Raw genomic sequence first — 19462 nt, forward strand, 5'->3', positions numbered from 1 at the left:
TGAGAACACCTGAGCAACCGGCAGGGGTAGGGCAGTGGAGGCGGGAGATAGTATCAATTTTGAAAATCATTCACAAGTAAAAATCAACTTGTAAGTAATTTGACAGAATATTCTAATTTTGAGAGAGATACAAAATGTTCAGTTCAGTCCATTTGAAAAATAAAGAACAAGTTTTAATTTTTTTACATGACAAAAAATAATGTAATGTATACACTTCAGATTAAAATACAATCAGTTAAGATAGGATAAAGACAAAGGAACAGAAAGGGAGGGAGGGAGAAAGAGGAAGACAATCAGAGAGGTGAGAAGGAAGAGAGAACATAAAAAGGATTCAAAAGGGAGAAATTAAGGTAACCAGTTTTTCAAGGATTCAGGCTTGCCTTTTAGCCAGATTGTAAATACGATCTGGCAGCAAATCTTCTTAGGGTTTATATTTAGCTTTGCATAATTAACCATATGTCTTACAGTTAAAGGAAATAATTTTAAATCTTATCTGAAGTGAGATGAAGTATAAGCTATATTAATTCCTGTTATTTTAAAATTATTAAAAAATTTTATATATAGTAAAAATGGACCTTTTGAATATACAGTTCTAATACATGTATGGTTTCATGTAACCATCACCATAGTCAGGATACAGAACAATTCTACCATCCAAAAAGGCCTTCTTGCTGTCCTTTCAGTGAAACCCTTCCCTCACCCCAGCTCTTCTCTGTTCCTATAGCTTTACCTTTTCTAGAATGTCATATAAATGGAACTGGAAAGTATGTCACATTTTTAGTCTAGCTTCCTTCACTTAGCATGTCACTGAGATTCATTCATGTAGCTGCATGTACCACTGGCTCATTCCTTTTTATTGCTGAGTAGCATTCCATTAATAGTTATACCAAAGTTTATACATTCATTTATTCAAGGACATTCGGGTTATTTCCAGTATTCGGTAATTATGAGTAAACACTGCTATAAACACTCATGTGCAGGTTTTTGTGTAAACATATGTTTTCATTTCCCCTGAGTAAATACCTAAGAGTGGGACTGCTGGTCCATATGGCAAGTATATGTTTAACTTTATTGGAAATTGCCTGACTCTTTTCCAGAGTGGCTATACCATTTTGCGTTGCCATTAGTAACATATGAGAGTTCTAGATGCTTCTCATCCTTGCCATCATTTGGTATTGGCATTTTTTCCCCTTTTTACCCATTCTATTAGGTGTACAGTGGTTTCTCATCAGTTTTAATTTGCATTTTCCTGATGAGAATCTTTGTATGTGTTCACTTACCATCTCTATATTGCTTTTAGTGAAGTGTCTCTTGAAATTATTCCACCACTTTTCAAAAATTGGGTTGTTGTTTTCTACTGTTAAGTCCCGAGAATTCTTTTTATAATCTTGATGAAAGGTCTTTCTTATGTATGAGATTTGAAAAACTTTTTGTCTGTAGCTTTTTTCATTCTTTTAACAGTCTTTTACAGAGCAAAGGTTTTTTCATTTTGTAGAAGTACAATTTATCCAATGTTTTAAATGGACTGTGCTTTTGATGTTATATCTATGAACACTTTGCCTAAATCAAAGTCATGAAGATTTTCTTAGAAGTTTTTCTTTTTCAGAGATAGGGTCTTGCTCTGTTGTTCAGGCTGGAGTGCAGAGGTGTGATCATAGCTCACTGCAGCCTCAACCACCAGGGCTCAAGTGATCCTGCCTCAGGCTCTCAAGCAGCTAGGACTATAGCTGAGTGCCATCATATCTGGCTAATTTTTAAAAATTATTTAGGCCAGGCGCAGTGGCTCACGCCTGCAATCCCAGCGCTCTAGGAGGCTGAGAGGGGTGGGTCCCCTGAAGTCAGGAGTTCAAGACTAGCCTGGCCAACATGGTGAAACCCCATCTCTACCAAAAATACAAAAGTTAGCCAGGCATGGTAGTGTGTGCCTGTAGTCCTAGCTACTTGGGAGGCAGAGGCAGGAGAATCGTTTGAACCCGGGAGGCGGAGGTTGCAGTGAGCCAAGATTGCACCACTGCACTCCAGCCTGGGTGATAGAGAGACTCTATCTCAAACAAAAACAAAAACAAAACAAAGCAAACAAATGAACAAAAATTATTTGTTGTAAAGACAGTGTCTTGCCATGTTGCCTAGGCTGGCCTCAACCTCCTGGGCTCAAGCGATCCTCCTACCTCAACCTCCCAAAGCACTGGGATTAGAGAAGTAAGCCACTGTACCTGGTCTGTTTTCTGAAACCATTTGTTGAAAGCTATCTTTGCTCCTTTGAATTGCCTATGCACCTTTGTAAAAGATTACATTTGTATAACCAGTTAGTAGAATCCAATTCTGGACTCCATTCTGTTCCATTGACCTATGTGTCTATCACTTCATCAATACCACACTGTCTTGATTAACACAGATTTGCAGTTAAGTCTAAAATCAGGTTGTGTGATTTTTTTTTTTCAGCTTTATTTTTCTTTTTCAGAATTGTTTGGCTGTTCTAGTTCCTTTGCCTTCACACATAGTTTTCATTTTAATTCTTCTGAGACAGGGTTTCGCTCTGCTGCTCAGGCTAGAATGCAGTGATGAGATCATGGCTCACTGTAGCCTTGACCTCCTGGGCTCAGGCAATCCTCCTGCCTCAGTCTCCTGACTGAGACTGCATGTGTGTGCCACCACACCTGGCTAATTTTTAAAATTATTTGTAGAGATGAAGTCTCCCTGTGTTGCCCAGACTGTTCTCAAACTCCTGGGTTCAAGCTATCCTCCCGCCTTAGCCCCCCAAATTGCTGGGATTATAGGTGTAAGCCATCGTGCATGGCCACACATAGTTTTTTTTTTTTTTTTTTTTGAGACGGAGTCTCGCTCTGTCACCCAGGGTGGAGTGCAGTGGCCGGATCTCAGCTCACTGCAAGCTCCGCCTCCCGGGTTTACGCCATTCTCCAGCCTCAGCCTCCTGAGTAGCTGGGACTACAGGCGCCCGCCACCTCGCCCGGCTAGTTTTTTGTATTTCTTAATAGAGACGGGGTTTCACCGTGTTAGCCAGGATGGTCTCGATCTCCTGACCTCGTGATCCACCCGTCTCGGCCTCCCAAAGTGCTGGGATTACAGGCTTGAGCCACCGCGCCCGGCCGGCCACACATAGTTTTAAAATCAGTTTTTTTCTGTTATATTTTCCTTTTTTTCCCCTAGGATATAGATTCTGAATATTTTACTTTTTATGGTCTGCATTCCTCCCATTTCTCTTAATTCAATTATATTTATTTATCATATGAAATTACTTAACAATGACTTATATTTGGTGACTATTTTACCACAAGTCTTTGTATGGGCCAGGCACTGTGGCTCACGCCTGTAATCCCAGCACTTTGGGAGGCCAAGGTGGGTGGATGGCTTGAGTGCAGGAGTTCAACATGGCAAAACCCTGTCTCTACAAAAAATACAAAAACTAGCTGGGTGTATAGCGCACTCCTGTAGTCCCAGCCACTCAGGAGGCTGAGGCAGAAGAATTGCTTGAGCCCAGAAGGTAGAGGTTGCAGTGACCTGAAATCACGCCACTGTAAAAAAAAAAAAAAAAAAAAAAAAAAAAAAGTCTTGTATTTTTAGTCATTGTAAAATACAAGAGATTTTCCTCTATATATCATTATATAAAGATCTATGATAGAATATAATAATAGTATAGCAGATATAAAGGAGTAAAATTGGTCTTTCTCTATTTAAAAAAGTCATCCAAAAAAATTAGCCAGGCATGGTGGTGCATGCTTGTAGTCCTAGCTACTTGGAGGCTGAGGCAAGAGGATTGCTTGAACCCAGGAGTTTGAGGCTGCAGTTAGCCATGATCATGCTACTGCACTTCCATATGGGTGACAGCAAGACTCCCATTCTCAGGGGGAAAAAGTCATGCTGGGAATTTGATTGAAATGGAACTGAATTTATAGATCACTTTGGAGGAGAAATGACATTGTGACTATATTGCATTTTCTAATCTATGAACATGGTATGTCTCTCCATTTATTTAGGTCCTCTTTGATTTCTTCCATTAGTGTTTTTTGTTTTGCAGCATACAGATACTACACAGGCTTTGACAGATTTATACTTCAGTATTTTAGCTTTTTGAAGTTATCGTAAATCATATTTTTAAAAATTTTATAAAATTGAAAATTCAGTTGTTCATTACTAGAATATAGAAATATAATTGATTATTTTCTAGGTTGATCTAGCACAATCTGGCTAATTCACTTATAAGTTCTAGGATCCTTTTTGTAGATTCTTTGGAATTTTCTTCATAGACAATTATGTTGTTTGCAAATAAGGTGAGTTTTATTTTTTCATTTCTTCTCTCTCTTGCTCTCTCTTGCTTTATTGCACTGAAGTGAACATATGTGTCTTGTTTTCAGTCTTAGAGGGCAAGCATTTAGTCTTACCAGTAAGTTTGATGATAAGTGTTGGGTTTTGATAGATGCCCTGTATCAACTTAATGAAGTGGCCTTCTGTTTCTAGATGGTTGGGAGTTTTTATCTGGAATTGATGTTGATTTTTTAAATGCTTTTTTTTTTTTTTGCATCAGTTGATTTGGTCATATAGTTTTCTTCTGTTGTCTGTTAATATATTCGATATGAGATATATTGAACTATAGTTTTTATTCCTTTTTTCTTTACTTTTTCATTTTAAAAACCTGGTTTTGGTATCAGGACAATGCCAACCTCATAAGATGAGTTGGAATGTGCTTCCTCTACTTCTATTTGTGCAAGAGATTGCATAGAATTGATATATATATGTTTTAAATGTTTGGTAGAATTTGCCAGCGAAGCCATGCAGGACTGAAGTTTGTTTTGTGAAATATTCTGAATTAAGAATTTTATTTCTAAATGGATGCCGGTGGCTCATGCCTGAAATCCCACCACTTTGGGAGGCTGAGGCAGGAGCTTGAGGCCAGAAGTTTGAGACCAGCCTGGTCAACATAATGAGATCCCATCTCTTAAAAGAAAAAAAAAAGAAAAAAAGGAAGAAAGAAGGAAGGAAGGATGGAAGGAAGAACTTGACTTTTTTCATAGATATGCAACTATTCAGGTTATCTGTTTTTTTCTTAGCTGAATCCTGGTAGTTTGGTAGTTTCAAGGAATTGGTCCATTTCATTCCAGTCGTTGAGTTTATCTACATAAGAGCTGTTCATAGTACTCCCTTGGTATTTTAATGTCTGGTAGGTCTGTAGTGATCTCTCCCTTTTTGATATTAGTAATTTGTATTTTATTCCTTTGTCAAACTGGCTAGAGGTTTAGCTATGTATATTGATGTTTTCAAGGTAACAGCTTTTGTTTCATGGATTTTTCTCTGCTTTAAAATTCTTTTTTTCAATTTCATTGATTTTTACTGTTTATTATATTCTTCCTTCTGCTTGTTTTTATGTTCATTTGCCTCTCTTTTTCTTTTTTTCGTTTTGAGATGGAGTCTCGCCATATCACCCAGGCTGGATTCGAGCTCCTGGGCCAAAGATTCTCCCACCTCAGGCTCCACAGTAACTGGGACTATAGGCATGCCACCACACTCAGCTTGCTCCTCTTTTTATAAGATAGTTTCTCAAGACAGAAGCCTGGAATATTTATGTGAGAATTTCTCCTCCGACTATGAGCATTGGATGCTGTAAGTTTCTTTCTGATACAAAGAATATAATTTTTAAGCTAGGCACAGTGGCATGCACTCATAGTCCCAGGAAGCTCAGGAGGCTGAGGATTGCTTAAGGCCAGAAGTTCAATCCCAGCCTGGGCAACATAGCCAGACCCCATCTTTTTTTTTTTTTTTAGAAAAATAATATAATATAAATTTTAAGACCAGTAAGTTCCCTTTTATCAGAAAAGTAAATTGAGATTAAGTAGAATAAATAGCCAGAAACTCAGACATAATCTTTTCATCCTAAAATGAAATGAAATCAATTGAACTAGTTTACATTCACCTCTAGTTACATTGAACTAGTTACATTCAGACAAGTTACATTGTTTGATACAGTGTGAAAAGAGGTGCTAGAGCCTTGGACACAAGAGAAGCAACCTGAGTCACTTTTAGGAAAATCATGTTAAAGCCCAGAGGAAAGTTATCAGGTTGGAATCTTTACATGTGGTTCTCCATCTCATCACATTCCAGGAAAGAATTCTCAGTCGTTATGGGGTATGTTCCATGACCGTGGAAAAAGGCAGCAATTTGTGTTTTGTAACCTTGGCTGGTAATGCTCTCCCTTTATGAACTCCACTCAGGTTGGCCAGGCCCAGTTCATCCCGACTGGGGTATTACATAACTGATGGATTTAATTTAACAACTGACAATTACTGAGCACCTGCTCTGTGTCAGGTACTGAGATAAGACAATTGATAGGCTTTCTTTGCCTCTCCTTCTAAGGGCCAGTATTAACAAATTGCCTATTGGCCAGGATGATTACACCTGGGGATTTGAGTTCATGGACTTTTTCCTGGAAGCTCCCTATCTGTTTGCCTTCACTAGTAGAGATCATTTAGAAGGAAGAAGTGACCATCACCATACAGCTGTAGCTGTCAAAGAGTTTGGTATTTATTCCATCTATCTCCTTACAGAGACGCAATCAGAGGAAAGTGAGCATCTACCCTCCCTTGCAGTGTTCTTGGTATTCCTACTTAAAAATGAAAGCTAAGAAAATTAAACAGTCACTCACAAACAGAAGAATAAAACATAGATCAGTATTTCTCTCGTCCTAGAACCGGCAGGATCAGGAGGGTGGAAGTTGGAGATTTCCAGGAGTTCAAACCATCAACAAAATCATAAAGAGAAAGGTGAATAATTTTGATTAGTGAAAATGAAAAACATGTATTGTTAGGTGCCGTAAAAAAACTAAAAGACAAATGACAAACTAGGAAAGATGGCAAAGGGTTGATAACCTTATAATATGAAAAGTTTCTACAAAATAAGAAAAAGATGACGTGCTAGTACAAAACTGGGCAAAGCATACAAACAGACAAATCACTAATGAAGAAATAGAAACGATCAATAAACTTTGTATTACTCATAAAAATGAAAATTAAATAGATTCTTTTTCTTTCCTATCAAATTGGCTGAGATAGAAAAAAAATAGTACCCTTTGTTGTCAAAAGTGAGGTAAAATAAGCATTAAAAATATTTTAATATAATTCATATGTAGTAAAATCCATCCTTTTCAAATTCAGTGAATTTTAGTAATATTCACAAAGTTGTACAACTATCACCACGATCTAATTTCAGAACATTTTTATAAAGAAATTTCATACCTATTGGCAGTTACGGCCCATTTTACCCTTCCCAGGGCCCCTGGCAACCACTAGTCTACTTTTATTTGTATGGATTTGCTTATCCTGAGTATTTCATACCAATGGAATCATAGTATATAGCCTTTTGTATCTGTCTTTCACTTAAGATAATGTTTTCAAGGTTCATGTGTGTTGCATCTTGCATTAGTACTTCATTCCTTTTTCTGTAGAAATAATATTCCATTGTGTAGATAATACCAGATTTTCTTTATTCACCAGTTGCTGGACCTTTGGGTCGTTTCCACTTTTTGGCTGTTATGAATAATGCTGTCGTGAACGCTCATGTACAGATTTTTGTTTGAACAGATGTTTTAGATTTTCTTGTGCATTATTTGGGAGTGGAATTGCTGGGTGATATACTGTGTTTAACTTTGAGGAAATGCAGACTATTTTCCAAAGTGGCTATCCCATTTTACATTCCCACCTGCAATAAGCGTTCCAATTTCTTTACATATTTGCCAGCACTTGTTATTGTCTGCCTTTTTGTTTAAAAGCCATCCTAATGGGTATGTAGTGGTAGCTCCTTATGGCTTTGATTTGCATTTTCCTAAGAACTAATTATGTTGACTGTCTCTTCAATCCCTATTGGCTATTTGTATATCCTCTTTGGAGAAATGTCTATTCAAGTTCTTTGCTTTTTTTTTTGAGATGGAGTTTCGCTCTTGTTGCCCAGGCTGTAGTACAATGGCATGATCTCGGCTCACTGCAACCTCCGCCTCCCAGATTCAAGCAATTCTCCTGCTGCAGCCTCCCGAGTAGCTGGGATTACAGGCTCCCACCATCACGCCCGGCTAATTTTTTGCATTTTTAGTAGAGATGGAGTTTCACCATGTTGGCCAGGCTGGTCTCGAACCCCTGATCTCAGGTGATCTACCTGCCTTGACCTCCCAAAGTGCTGGGATTACAGACGTGAGCCACCGCGCCTGGCCTCTTTGCCCATTTTTAATTGGGTTATTTATCTTTTTATTGTTGAGTTGTAAGCATTTTTTATACATTCTAGATACTAGACCCTTATTAAATATGATTTGCAAATACTTTTCCCATTCTGTGGGCTATCTTTTAAGTTTTTTGATAATTTCCTTTGATGTACAAGTTTTTAATTTTTATATGAAGTCCAATTTATCTAATTTTTTTCAGAGCTCCCCTTAAGAAAGATTTTTTTCAGGTATTTTTTCTTTTGTTGCTTGTACTTTTGATATCATATATAAGAATCCATTGTCAAATCCAAGGTTTAAATATTTACTCCTGTGTTTTCCCCTTCCTTCCTTCCTTCCTTCCTTCCTTCCTTCCTTCCTTCCTTCCTTCCTTCCTTCCTTCCTTCCTTCCTTCCTTTTTTTAGAAAAGGTCTCTCTCTGTTGCCCAGACTGAAGTGCAGAGTGGCACAATCATAGCTCACTGCAGCCTCTAACTCCTGGGCTCAAGTGATCCTCCTACCTCATCCTGAGTAGCCTGGACTACAGACACATGGCACCATCCCTGCTTAATTTTTTCATTTTTATTTTTTGTAGAGACAGGGGTCTCATTATGTTGCTCAGGGTGGTCTTGAACCCCTGGGCTCAAGACATTCTCCCATCTCAGCCTCCAAAAGTGCTGGGATTACAGATATGTAATGGGGTGATTGACCTGGACTCTCAAAATGAAATCAGTCTATTCCACAGTGGAGGTAAGGAAGAGTATGCATGGAATGCAGGAGATCCATGAGGGCGTCTCTTAGTATTACTATGTCCTCTGATTAAGGTCAGTGGGAAACTGCAACAACCCAATCCAGCCAGGACTACAAATGTCCCAGACCCTTCAGGAATGAAGGTTTGGGGCACTCCATCAGAAAAAAAACCAAGACCTGCTGAGGTGCTTACTGAAGGCAAAGGGAATAGAGAATGGGTAGTAGAAGAAGGTAGTCAATACCAGCTGTGCCCACGTGACCAGCTGCAGAAACGGGGACTGTAATTGTCATGAGTATTCTCTCCTTTTGTTAAAAACATGTTTGTGCAGGTATACATTTGTACTAAGAAAATGTCTTCATTTTATTTCCTTTTTCCTTTATCATGTGACATAAGATTGACTTCATATCAGCATTTAAGTATTATTCACTTTATGTTATAGTATTTGGGTTGGGGATTGGTGCATTTCTGGTTGTACAAAGGACAGTTGTATTATGTTAGGTATAATTATGACCTTATTATTGTCTTTATTTGAAGATTATGTATAATCTTGGGAAATGTATATGGGTTCAGGTTGACAAGGGGTGGTTGTTATGGTTAATACTGTCAACTTGATTGAATTGAAGGATACAAAGTATTGATCCTGGGTGTGTCTGAGGGTGTTGCCAAAAGAGATTAACATTTAAGTCAGTGGGCTGGGGAAGGCAGATCCACCCTTAATCTGGTGGGCACAATCTAATCAGCTGCCAGTGAATATAAAGCAGGCAGAAAAACATGAAAAGGAGAGACTGGCCTCCCAGCCTACATCTTTCTCCCGTGCTGGGTGCTTCCTGCCCTCGAACATCACATCACACTCTGAGTTCTTCTGTTTTGAGACTTGGTCTGGCTCTCCACGCTCCCCAAGCTTGCAGACAGCCTATTGTGGGACCTTGTGATTGTGTAAGTTAATACTGAATAAACTCCTCTTTACATATATATATCCTATTAATTCTGTCCCTCTAGAGAGAACCCTGACTAATATATCATTAAAGTGAGACCCTGTCTAAAAAAAAAGAGAGAGAAAAGACAGCCCTTTGATTTTATTTTTTCAGGATCTTTTTGGCTATTCTGAATTCCTTTCAATTTTGTATGAATTTAAGAATTGTCTTTTCCATTTCTGCAAAAAGTTTTGATAGGATTGTGTTGCATCTGTAGATTGCTTTGAGTAGTATTGACATTTTAACCTTAATAACAATAAGTCTTCCTATCCATGATTACAGGATATATTTCCATTTATTCAAGTCTTTTAAAAAATTTCTTAAAGTAATACTTTTATCTCCTTGGTTAAATTTATTCCTAGATATTTTATTCTTTTGGATGCTATTATAAATATAATGGTTTCCTTGATTTCCTTTTTGCTCTGTTGACTGCTAGTGTATAGAAACACTGATTTTGGCTTGTTGATCTTATACCCTACAACTTATACCCTACAACTTAGCTGAATTTGTTTATTGCTCTAGGTTTTTTTTTTTTGGTGGGGGTGGTGAAGAGGGGTGGATTCTTTTTTTAAATATAAATAGGATCATATAATTATGAATAGAGATAGTTTTCTTTTCTTTTCTTTTCTTTTTTTTTTTTTTGAGGCAGAGTCTCGCTCTGTCGCCCAGGCCGGAGTGCAGTGGCCGGATCTCCGCTCACTGCAAGCTCCGCCTCCCGGATTTACGCCATTCTCCTGCCTCAGCCTCCTGAGTAGCTGGGACTACAGGCGCCCGCCACCTCGCCCGGCTAGTTTTTTGTATTTTTTAGTAGAGACAGGGTTTCACTGTGTTAGCCAGGATGGTCTCGATCTCCTGACCTCGTGATCCGCCCGTCTCGGCCTCCCAAAGTGCTGGGATTACAGGCTTGAGCCACCGCGCCCGGCCGATAGTTTTATTTTCTTTCCAATTTGGATGCCTTTTATTTCATTTTAGTGCCTAATTGATCAGTCTACAACTTTTAGTGCAGTGTTGAATAGCCGTGGTGAAAATGGGCATCCTTGTCTTGTTGATGATGTTTAGGGGAAAGCTTTCATTACTTTTATCTTTGAATGTGATGTTGGCTCTGGGTTTTTCATAAATATGCCTTATTATGTTGAGGAATTTCACTTCTATTCCTAGTTTTCTGAGTTTTTTTTTTTTTTTTTTTTAAATCATGAAAGCATGTTGGATTTTGTCATGCCTTTTCAGCATCAATTATGGGATCATGTATGCAATTCTTTACTTTTTCTGTTAATGAGGTGTGTTGGCATTGATTGATTTTCTAATGCTGAACTATCTTTGTATTCCTGGGATAAATCCCACTTGGCCATGGGGTATAATCCATTCAGTATGCTGTTGAATCTGTTTGCTAGTATTTTGCTGAGGATTTTTGGTCTATCAACCACTCACACTACCCTACTTGAGGCTACACTGTTGGCCATTCATTCCTTTGATAGTTGTTATTGTTGACTCCTTTCTTCCCAAACTATTCTTGGTGTTTCTGAGGCAGTATGCGCTCCTGTTTTTTTTTCTTTCATTTCTAGGCATTTCTGTGCCTACACTGTAGATTTTTCCTCTGTTCATCCTTTTAAGTGTTAGTATATCTCAGGGATCCTTGTGAGCCTTTGAGTGATCCCATCTACATCCAAACTTTTATTTTTATTTTTTGTAGAGATGGAGTCTTGCTATGTTGCCCAGGTTTGCTTCAAACTAGTGGCCTCAAGCAGTCCTTCTGCCTCAGCCTGCCAGAATGCTGGGATTACAGGAGTAAGCCACCTTGCCAGTTCCACACCCAAACTTTTTTTTTTTTTTGAGATGGAGTTTTGCCTTGTCGCCCAGGGTGGAGTGCAATGGTGTAATCTTGGCTCACTGCAACCTCCACCTCCTGGGTCCAAACGATTCTCCTGCCTCAGCCTCTTGAGTAGCTGGGATTACAGGCATCCAATACCATGCCCAGCTAATTTTTGTATTTTTAGTAGAAACAGGGTTTCACCATGTTGGCCAGGGTGGTCTCGAACTGCTGACCTCATGATCTGCTTGCCTCAGCTTCCTAAAGTGCTGGGATTACAGGCATGAGCCACCGTGCCCGGCCCCAAACTTTTATATATTAGTGACTCCCAAGTCACTGTGTCTGGATAAGGCCACTTCTCTGATCTACATGTGGAGCCACCCCCTGAACAGCTCCACTACATTGTCCCATGGGTATCCCAACACCCAACAGAACTCACAAGTCTTTCATGTTTGGGCCTCTCTTTACCTGTCCAGAGACTATCAGAGTTGTTTAGGGCCATTTCAGTCTTAAGGAAAGAATGCTTTGCATTCAGTTCAAATCTGGGTTATGGCTGGGCACAGTGGCTTATGCCTGCAATCCCAGCACTTTGGGAGGCCAAGGAGAGAGGATTGTTTGAGACCAGGACTTTGAGACCATCCTGGACAACACAGCAAGACCTCATCTGTATAAAAAATTTTAAAAATTAGCCAGGCATCGTGGCTGGCTCTCGCCTGTCGTCCCAGCTACTCTGGAAGCTAAGGGGAGGATTGCCTGCCACAGAGGTCGAGGCTGCAGTGAGCTATGATGGCCCCATTGCACTCCACCCTGGGCAGCAGAGCAAGACCCTGTGTCAAAATAAATACATAAAAATAATAAAAATAAAAACAAATCCGAGTTATGCTGGCTTCTAGCTCTGTGTACTAGAGCGCATTCCTTAGCTTCTTCCTTGTTTCTCTGTTGCCTCATTTGTAAAGTGGGAATGATAATACTTGGTATTAGGATTAATGTGACCCATATTAGTTCTAAATGAACTGCCGTGATAGTATTGGTCAGACCTGAGGGGATACTGTACAAAGGGGTGAAAGTAATACCAAGCTGACCATTGTTTCTGCCAACCCTGACTTTTGTGCTTTCACCCAGTTTCTGGTGGAGAACCTGACTGACAGAAACCACATGAAAACTGGAGCCTTACTCTAATAACCCTGCTGGGTTTAATCTGCAGATTCATCTTTATAGCAAAATATTTTTTATTGTTTTAATTAAGATCCCTTTGGCTGGTGATCCAAATTGAATGTTATTCTGCTATATAGGAAACAGTATTTATTAATGTGTTTTTATACTTGATGCTTGTCTTAAGGTGATCACCTACTGATTTTCACTTAAATAATTGTGCTTTTCTGTTCCTTCTGTCTCTATGCTTAAAATCTTGGCTTTACCATTCATGAAAGAGAATGGAAAATATATCCATTAAGAATCAGATAAGAATTAGTTAGAGAAAGCTTGGAAATCTCCATATTTAAGTACGTTTTAACAGTGTTTTGAAATGATTAATTGCTTTGTTTTAAATATTGATAAGACACCATAAATCAAATATTTATACATCCTTTTCATATTTAAAAATAGATTCAACAACTATTAAAGCTATTAATACCCTAACTCCTAATCAAAATCAAATAAATTTTTAGTTTGAATAAGGCAATGGGATGGAAAATTTACTGTTTTTAAGGCTCCCTTTAAGCTTAAAAACTAGGTGCCTAATTTGTGAGTTTTTTTGCTAAATTCACTTTTAAAATGACTTAAAAATCACTAACGCTTTATTTTTCTTTCAAATCTTTTTCTCCTAATATTTTAAAATAAGGAAAGGTGCCTCCGTGTTGGATACTATAATTGTATTCAAGTTTTTGCAACTCCATTCAAAAAAGTACGTATTTTGTAAGCTCTAACTGGACAGGTGGGCTTGATGAAGGGGATGGCTCTGAGGTGCCGGTTTTCAGCCACAGGCCCTTCAGCGCTTAAACAGTTACAGGCAGGGTAGGTTTCTGGCCGGAGCTCGGGAGCCGAGTCCTCAGGAAGCCGCAGAGGCCCCGAGGGCGCGGACTGGGCCGACGGGCGGCAGAGGTCGTCCAGCACCAGCTCCGCCCGCAGGGGCGGAGCCCGACCCGGCTTCCCCAGAGCCCGCCCTCCGCGCCGGGCGCCCCCGCGGCCTCCCCGGCAGCTTTCCCAGTGATGCAAACCCTCACTTCCCGCATCCACTTCCCCACAGAGCCCGCGGAGCCGGCGGGAGCCGCGCGCGCCGCCCAGCCGTGTGCCATGGGCAACATCCAGAAGAAGCTGACTGGCAAAGCCGAGGGTGGCAAGCGGCCGGCAAGGGGCGCGCCGCGGCGGGGCCAGACCCCGGAGGCGGGCGCGGACAAGCGGAGCCCGCGGCGGGCCTCTGCGGCGGCGGCGGCGGGCGGCGGCGCCACCGGGCATCCGGGCGGCGGACCGGGCGCGGAGACCCCCGCTGCCCCACTTAGCCCCGCCGGCCTGAAGAGCCAGGGCAACGAGCTGTTCCGAAGCGGGCAGTTTGCCGAGGCGGCCAGCAAGTACTCGGCGGCAATCGCGCTTCTGGAGCCGGCAGGTAGGTGCGCCGCGCCCCGCCGCTTCCCGGGCCCCTTGCTCTGCGGTTCACCCGACCCCCAGGGGCCCCGTGGGAGAGGCGCTGCCGCCTCCTGAATGACAGGCGCCGGCATCGCTGCATTCCTCCCAGGTGACTAAGAGCGCCGTGCCACCTGACCTCAGTGAGCAGCACCTTGGAATGCGGGCATGTTCCCGGCCAGGCACATTTGCCTCCGTCCCCGCCGGGCTTTCCCTTGGTGGCTATTGCGAGTAGCAGCTCCGCCGAGTTCTGCATGATCAGTCTGTAGGACTGCAGTGCCACCCCACCGGAGACCTCGGCTGTCTTGTAATTCTGGTGAACTGTGATCTTGCTAATGGATTTTAACTGTATTTAATTAAATGTGATTTTTAGGAAGTGAAATTGCAGATGATCTAAGTATCTTATATTCAAATAGAGCAGCATGTTACCTAAAAGAAGGAAACTGCAGTGGCTGCATTCAAGATTGTAACAGGTAAACTGCACGTTTTCAGGTTTGTCAAGAGATTGTTATAATTTCATTGTGGTGAATGCAATATCCAAGATCCTAAATTTTCTGCCTAAGGATCTAATTTCTTAAGAGCTTTATGGTATGTTAATTGATTGATGCATAAAAATCAGAAATTATCTCATGTATATGAAGAGAGTCATAGAAGACTGTGCAAACTTTTTTCATTTCCACTGCTACTGCCTAATTCGTGCTCTTTTCATATCACTCCTAGACTACTGGAGAAGCCTGATAACTAATTCCAATCCACTGCGGCATCAGAATAACTCTCCTGAAACATTATTTTGTTCAGATTGTTTCCAACAGGCCTTTAATGGCTCAGTATTGGCTTCGAAATAACTGTAAACTTCTCTGTCACCACACTGCCTCCAAGCAAGTTTCTGCTTCCATTTGGTCTACTGGACCACTTGCTTACTCTCGCCCACCCTGTTCTCTGAGCCCTTGCCCAGGTTGCCCCTAATGGTGGTAATGCCCTTTGCATATCTTAGCTTCTGAAGTTCTTGCTCAGCTACCCCTTCTCTCTACCTTCTTGGGTGCCCCAGACTTCCTGGTCATCTGCAGGCCTATAACATCTACACTGACACTTGGTCACACCTCTAAGTCCTGTTATCCACTGAAGGGGGTTTAAACACATTGAGGTTAGGAACCATGTCTTTTCTTTTTTTAATAGACAACTAATCACTGTACATATTTATGGGGTACCGAGTGATGCTTCAATATATATGATGTGGCCAGGCGCAGTGGCTCATGCCTATAATCCCGGCATTCTGGAAGGCCGAGGTGGGCAGATTGCTTCAGGTCAGTTTGAGACCGTCCTAGCCAACATGATGAAACCTGGTCTCTACTAAAAATACAAAAATTAGCTGGGTGTGGTGGCACACCCTTGTAGTCCCAGCTATTCGGGAGGCTGAAGCAGGAGAATCGCTTGAACCTGGGAGGCAGACGTTGTTGCAGTGAGCCGAGATCCCACGACTGCACTCCAGCCTGGGCAACAGACAAGAGACTCTACTGTAAACTTTACATATATACACACACACATATTTATATATACACATATGTATATATATGTATATATGTATATACACATACATGTGTATATATGTATATTTATGTATATATGTATATATGTGTGTGTATATATATGAAGAGAGTTATAGAAGATTGTGCAAACTTTTTTCATTTCTCATTTCCACTGCTACCGCCCTAATTCGTGCTCTTTTCATATCACTCCTAGACTACTGGAGAAGCCTGATAACTTCTCCATATATATATGAAGTTATCCATATATATCCATATATATGAAGTATATGTATATGTGTATATATGTATACATGTATATATACACATATATATGTGTATATATACATGTATACATATATATGAAACTATGTATCGTTGTTAACTATAGTCATCCTACAGTGCTATAGAATACTAGAACTTGTACCTCCTATCTAGCTGTAATTTTGTATCCTTTAACAAATCTCTGCCTGTCCCCCACTTCCCCCTACCCTTCCCAGCCTCTGGTAGCCTCTGAGGAACCATGTCTTACACAGCTTTGTACCCCTCGAAGCATATTAGTCACCCATGGTACTCAATAAGTTACCTGCCTGGATGGTAAATATCTACATAATAAAACATTGTTTTCCACCATTAAGTAATAAGAAGCCCAAAAGAAGAAGTCATGTCCTAGTTTGACTAACACAGCTCTGGCTTACCCATGTTGTCTCATATAATACTCTCAGAACCTCTAGTTTGAACAGTAAATTATGTGGACACTGTTTACAAGGTCAGTAATTTAGTATTGTTTTCATTGACTGTATCAGTTTATTGATACGAGTAAAGCTTGCTAGTATCTGTGCCTAAGTTTAAAAAGAAGGCCTGGAGGCACTTGGATTTTTTTGCCAGTTTTACATATCTAAATTTGAAGTGAATAATACTTATATTCTCTTTGACCTGACATCAGACCGCATCCTCAGTTGTGTTGGCTCATACTCGCTAATTATCACATTTTTCAGGATTTTGTGAGCTGGTTGATGTCAAGTTGATATTTTGAAATCTGCCATGGTGGGATACCATTTAATACCATGAAATGAGCAAATGCCACAAATCTGGGCTTCCCACCCCTCCTTTTTTCTTTACCCAGAGAGCCAGTTGTTAAGGGCTTTTACCAGTGCTCTTAACAGACCAGACCATGTGAATTTGTTGGATACCAAGCCCCTGGTGATTTGCAGCCAACATCCTTTCAGCTCAAGTGTCTGTTTCTAATACATAACCCTTCAGACTTGTTTTAGGCCTTTCCACAGTGAGGGAGGTCAGGACATTTTAGTTAAAACTTGAGACTCCTAACATTAGAGCTGCTGCAGAAGAGTGGATTTGTGTTGTCCTTACCTGAGATCCTCTAAAGCGATGAACATTTACTGGCTAAAATTGGCTGCGTTTCAGTGTAGACACAGGAGGAAGTCAAGGATGCGACTCCAGCCATAGTGTCCAGGGAAGCTAGAGTGGGGGCTTGTCCTAGGGGAGGACAGGAGATGGCTTGCCTGAGAGGGAAGTGGACGTTGGTTTAGGTAGGTTGTGCTAACTAACTTAAGAGCTGTTTTCTAGGCAAGGAACCTGGCCTTGCTGTTGGTGCTGACCTCTGTAGAGACCGATCTACTCAGATGTTTTCTTTGATAGCTGGCCTACCAATCCCAGTGTAAGAGAAATGGAGATGAGGCCCAGCAGGGAGTGATTTTACACTAAAGCAGTGATTCTCAATCTTGTTTAAGGCTAGAGAAGCCACTCTGCTTTTGTGAACATCTTTTTAGCTCAAGTGATTATATTCAAATAGATTGCATACATGTTAAAGGGAGTTTTTGTGTTTTTTTGTTTTGTTTTGTTTTTTTAGTTTTTCAGTTAATTATCTTTTGCTCTTTGGAGAGTTCCATGAGGTTTTTTTTTTTTTTTTTTGAGACTGAGTCTTGCTCTGTCCCCCAGGCTGTAGTGCAGTGGCGTGAACCTCGGCTCATTGCAACCTCTGCCTCCCGGGTTCAAGTGATTCTCCTTCCTCAGCCTCCCGAGTAGCTGGGATTACAGGCACTTGCCACCACGCCTGGCTAATTTTTCATATTTTTTGTAGAGAAGGGGTTTCACCATGCTGCAGGCCAGGCTGGTCTTGAACTCCTGACCTCAAGTGATCCACCTGGCTTGGCCTCCCAAAGTGCTGGGATTACAGGGATGAGCCACTGCTCCTGGCCCAAAACTTCTTATTACCAGATAAGTGGTATCAGGAGTCAAACACTGAGAAAGAAAAAACTTCACTTTTCTTATCTATCAGAACGTTTTTGGTTTATCTAAACCACACCAAAAGTCTTTTGGTGACTTTCCATTGAGGACATTTCAACAGGCTAAATACAAATGAATGTTGCCTAGTAATTCTCTGCTTTTTCTTTTTTCTTTTCTTTTCTTTCTTTCTCTTTTTCTTTCTTTTTTCTTTTTTTTTTTTTTTTTTTTGGAGACAGAGTCTCTATCACCCAGGTTGGAGTGCGATGGCATGATCTTGGCTCACTGCAGCCTCTGAACCTCCTGGGTTCAAGCGGTTCTTGTACCTCAGCCTCCCAAGTAGCTGGGATTACATGTGTGCACCACCTCACCCAGCTAATTTTTGTACTTTTTTTTTTTTTTTAGTAGAAACAGGTCTTGGCCAGGCTGGTCTTGAACTCCTGGCCTCAAGTGGTCTACCAGCCTCAGCCTCCCAAAGTTCTGGGATTACATACAGGCTTGAGCCACCATGCCTGGCCAGTTCTCTGCTTTTTCTTATCTTTGCTACTCTAACAGTCTTGAAATTAGAAGATTCTTTAGGGTCTTAACTGTGTTACCTTGAATAGATAGCCTCTTTTGTGAGCTCTGCTTCAAAAGTTCTCTGTGCTTACTTTTATGTATGGGTGGTTTTTTTCCTTAATGGAATTTCCATTAATAAGTTCATATTCATTTGCAGGATTGCGGTTACAGAAAAAAATCTTGCATTTACTGGGCAGAAAGTGCTAAAAATTAAATACATCATCTCATCAATTTTAGATCCCAAGCTTGGCTTAAGGCCATCTTGAATAGATAAATGGCACCTTGGTCATTGGAAGTCTTCTGTGAAGTGAAGGTAGTCACATGGTTGTGACTCTGCTCATAGAGTTAATATTACCTAAACAATAAACTGAACTAAATTTAAGGCAGTGGTACAGGTGACAGATCCTAATATTCACGGATCTATTGTCTAGTGTTGAAATATGTTTACTTGATTTTAATTTTATATTTTAAATAACATTTACTGTTTAAAAAAAACCAGTTACCTATTATAGAAAACTTAAGAAAAAACTAGCACAGCACAAAGATGATCATTAAAATCAATCACAATCCTAACACCTAGGCAGAGTGAAATTGGTTATTTTTTCAGAGAAGTGAAGCAGATTAAGTTTAACAGCATTTCTAGAATAACTTCAATGATACGCTAGAAGGGCTCCCACAAGTGCAGCTGAGTATCTGTATGATGTGGGGAGTGGTCTGAGTGGCAGATGACTCAGAGTTCCTTCATTTGCAGTGGTTCTGTGTGTACTGCGTTAGGCAGAGTGTAGGCTCT

General features: G+C 40.6%; 1 protein-coding gene and 1 long non-coding RNA gene across 7 annotated transcripts in view; one reads left to right on the forward strand and one right to left on the reverse strand.

Annotated features, from left to right (window-relative positions):
• SPAG1 (sperm associated antigen 1) overlaps window positions 1–19462 on the forward strand; it is a 78283-nt gene that overhangs the window by 36317 nt on the left and 22504 nt on the right. For 3 of the 6 annotated variants that reach the window (XM_045398559.3, XM_073999218.1, XM_073999219.1), the window contains exons 11-12: window positions 13974–14330; window positions 14721–14820. In XM_045398559.3, coding sequence (XP_045254494.2) covers window positions 13974–14330; window positions 14721–14820 — 457 coding nt within the window. Of the gene's footprint in view, window positions 1–13973; window positions 14331–14459; window positions 14595–14720; window positions 14821–19462 lie in introns of those variants that run through there. The other 3 variants (XR_012416562.1, XM_073999220.1, XM_073999221.1) reach the window with 2 other exon arrangements.
• The window catches only part of LOC102141369 (uncharacterized), a 41538-nt gene that overhangs the window by 11179 nt on the left and 10897 nt on the right, over window positions 1–19462 (reverse strand). The gene's annotated exons all lie outside the window — the stretch shown is intronic.

The sequence above is a fragment of the Macaca fascicularis genome, chromosome 8, assembly GCF_037993035.2.
Source record: "Macaca fascicularis isolate 582-1 chromosome 8, T2T-MFA8v1.1".
NCBI classification, from domain to species: Eukaryota; Metazoa; Chordata; class Mammalia; order Primates; family Cercopithecidae; genus Macaca; species Macaca fascicularis.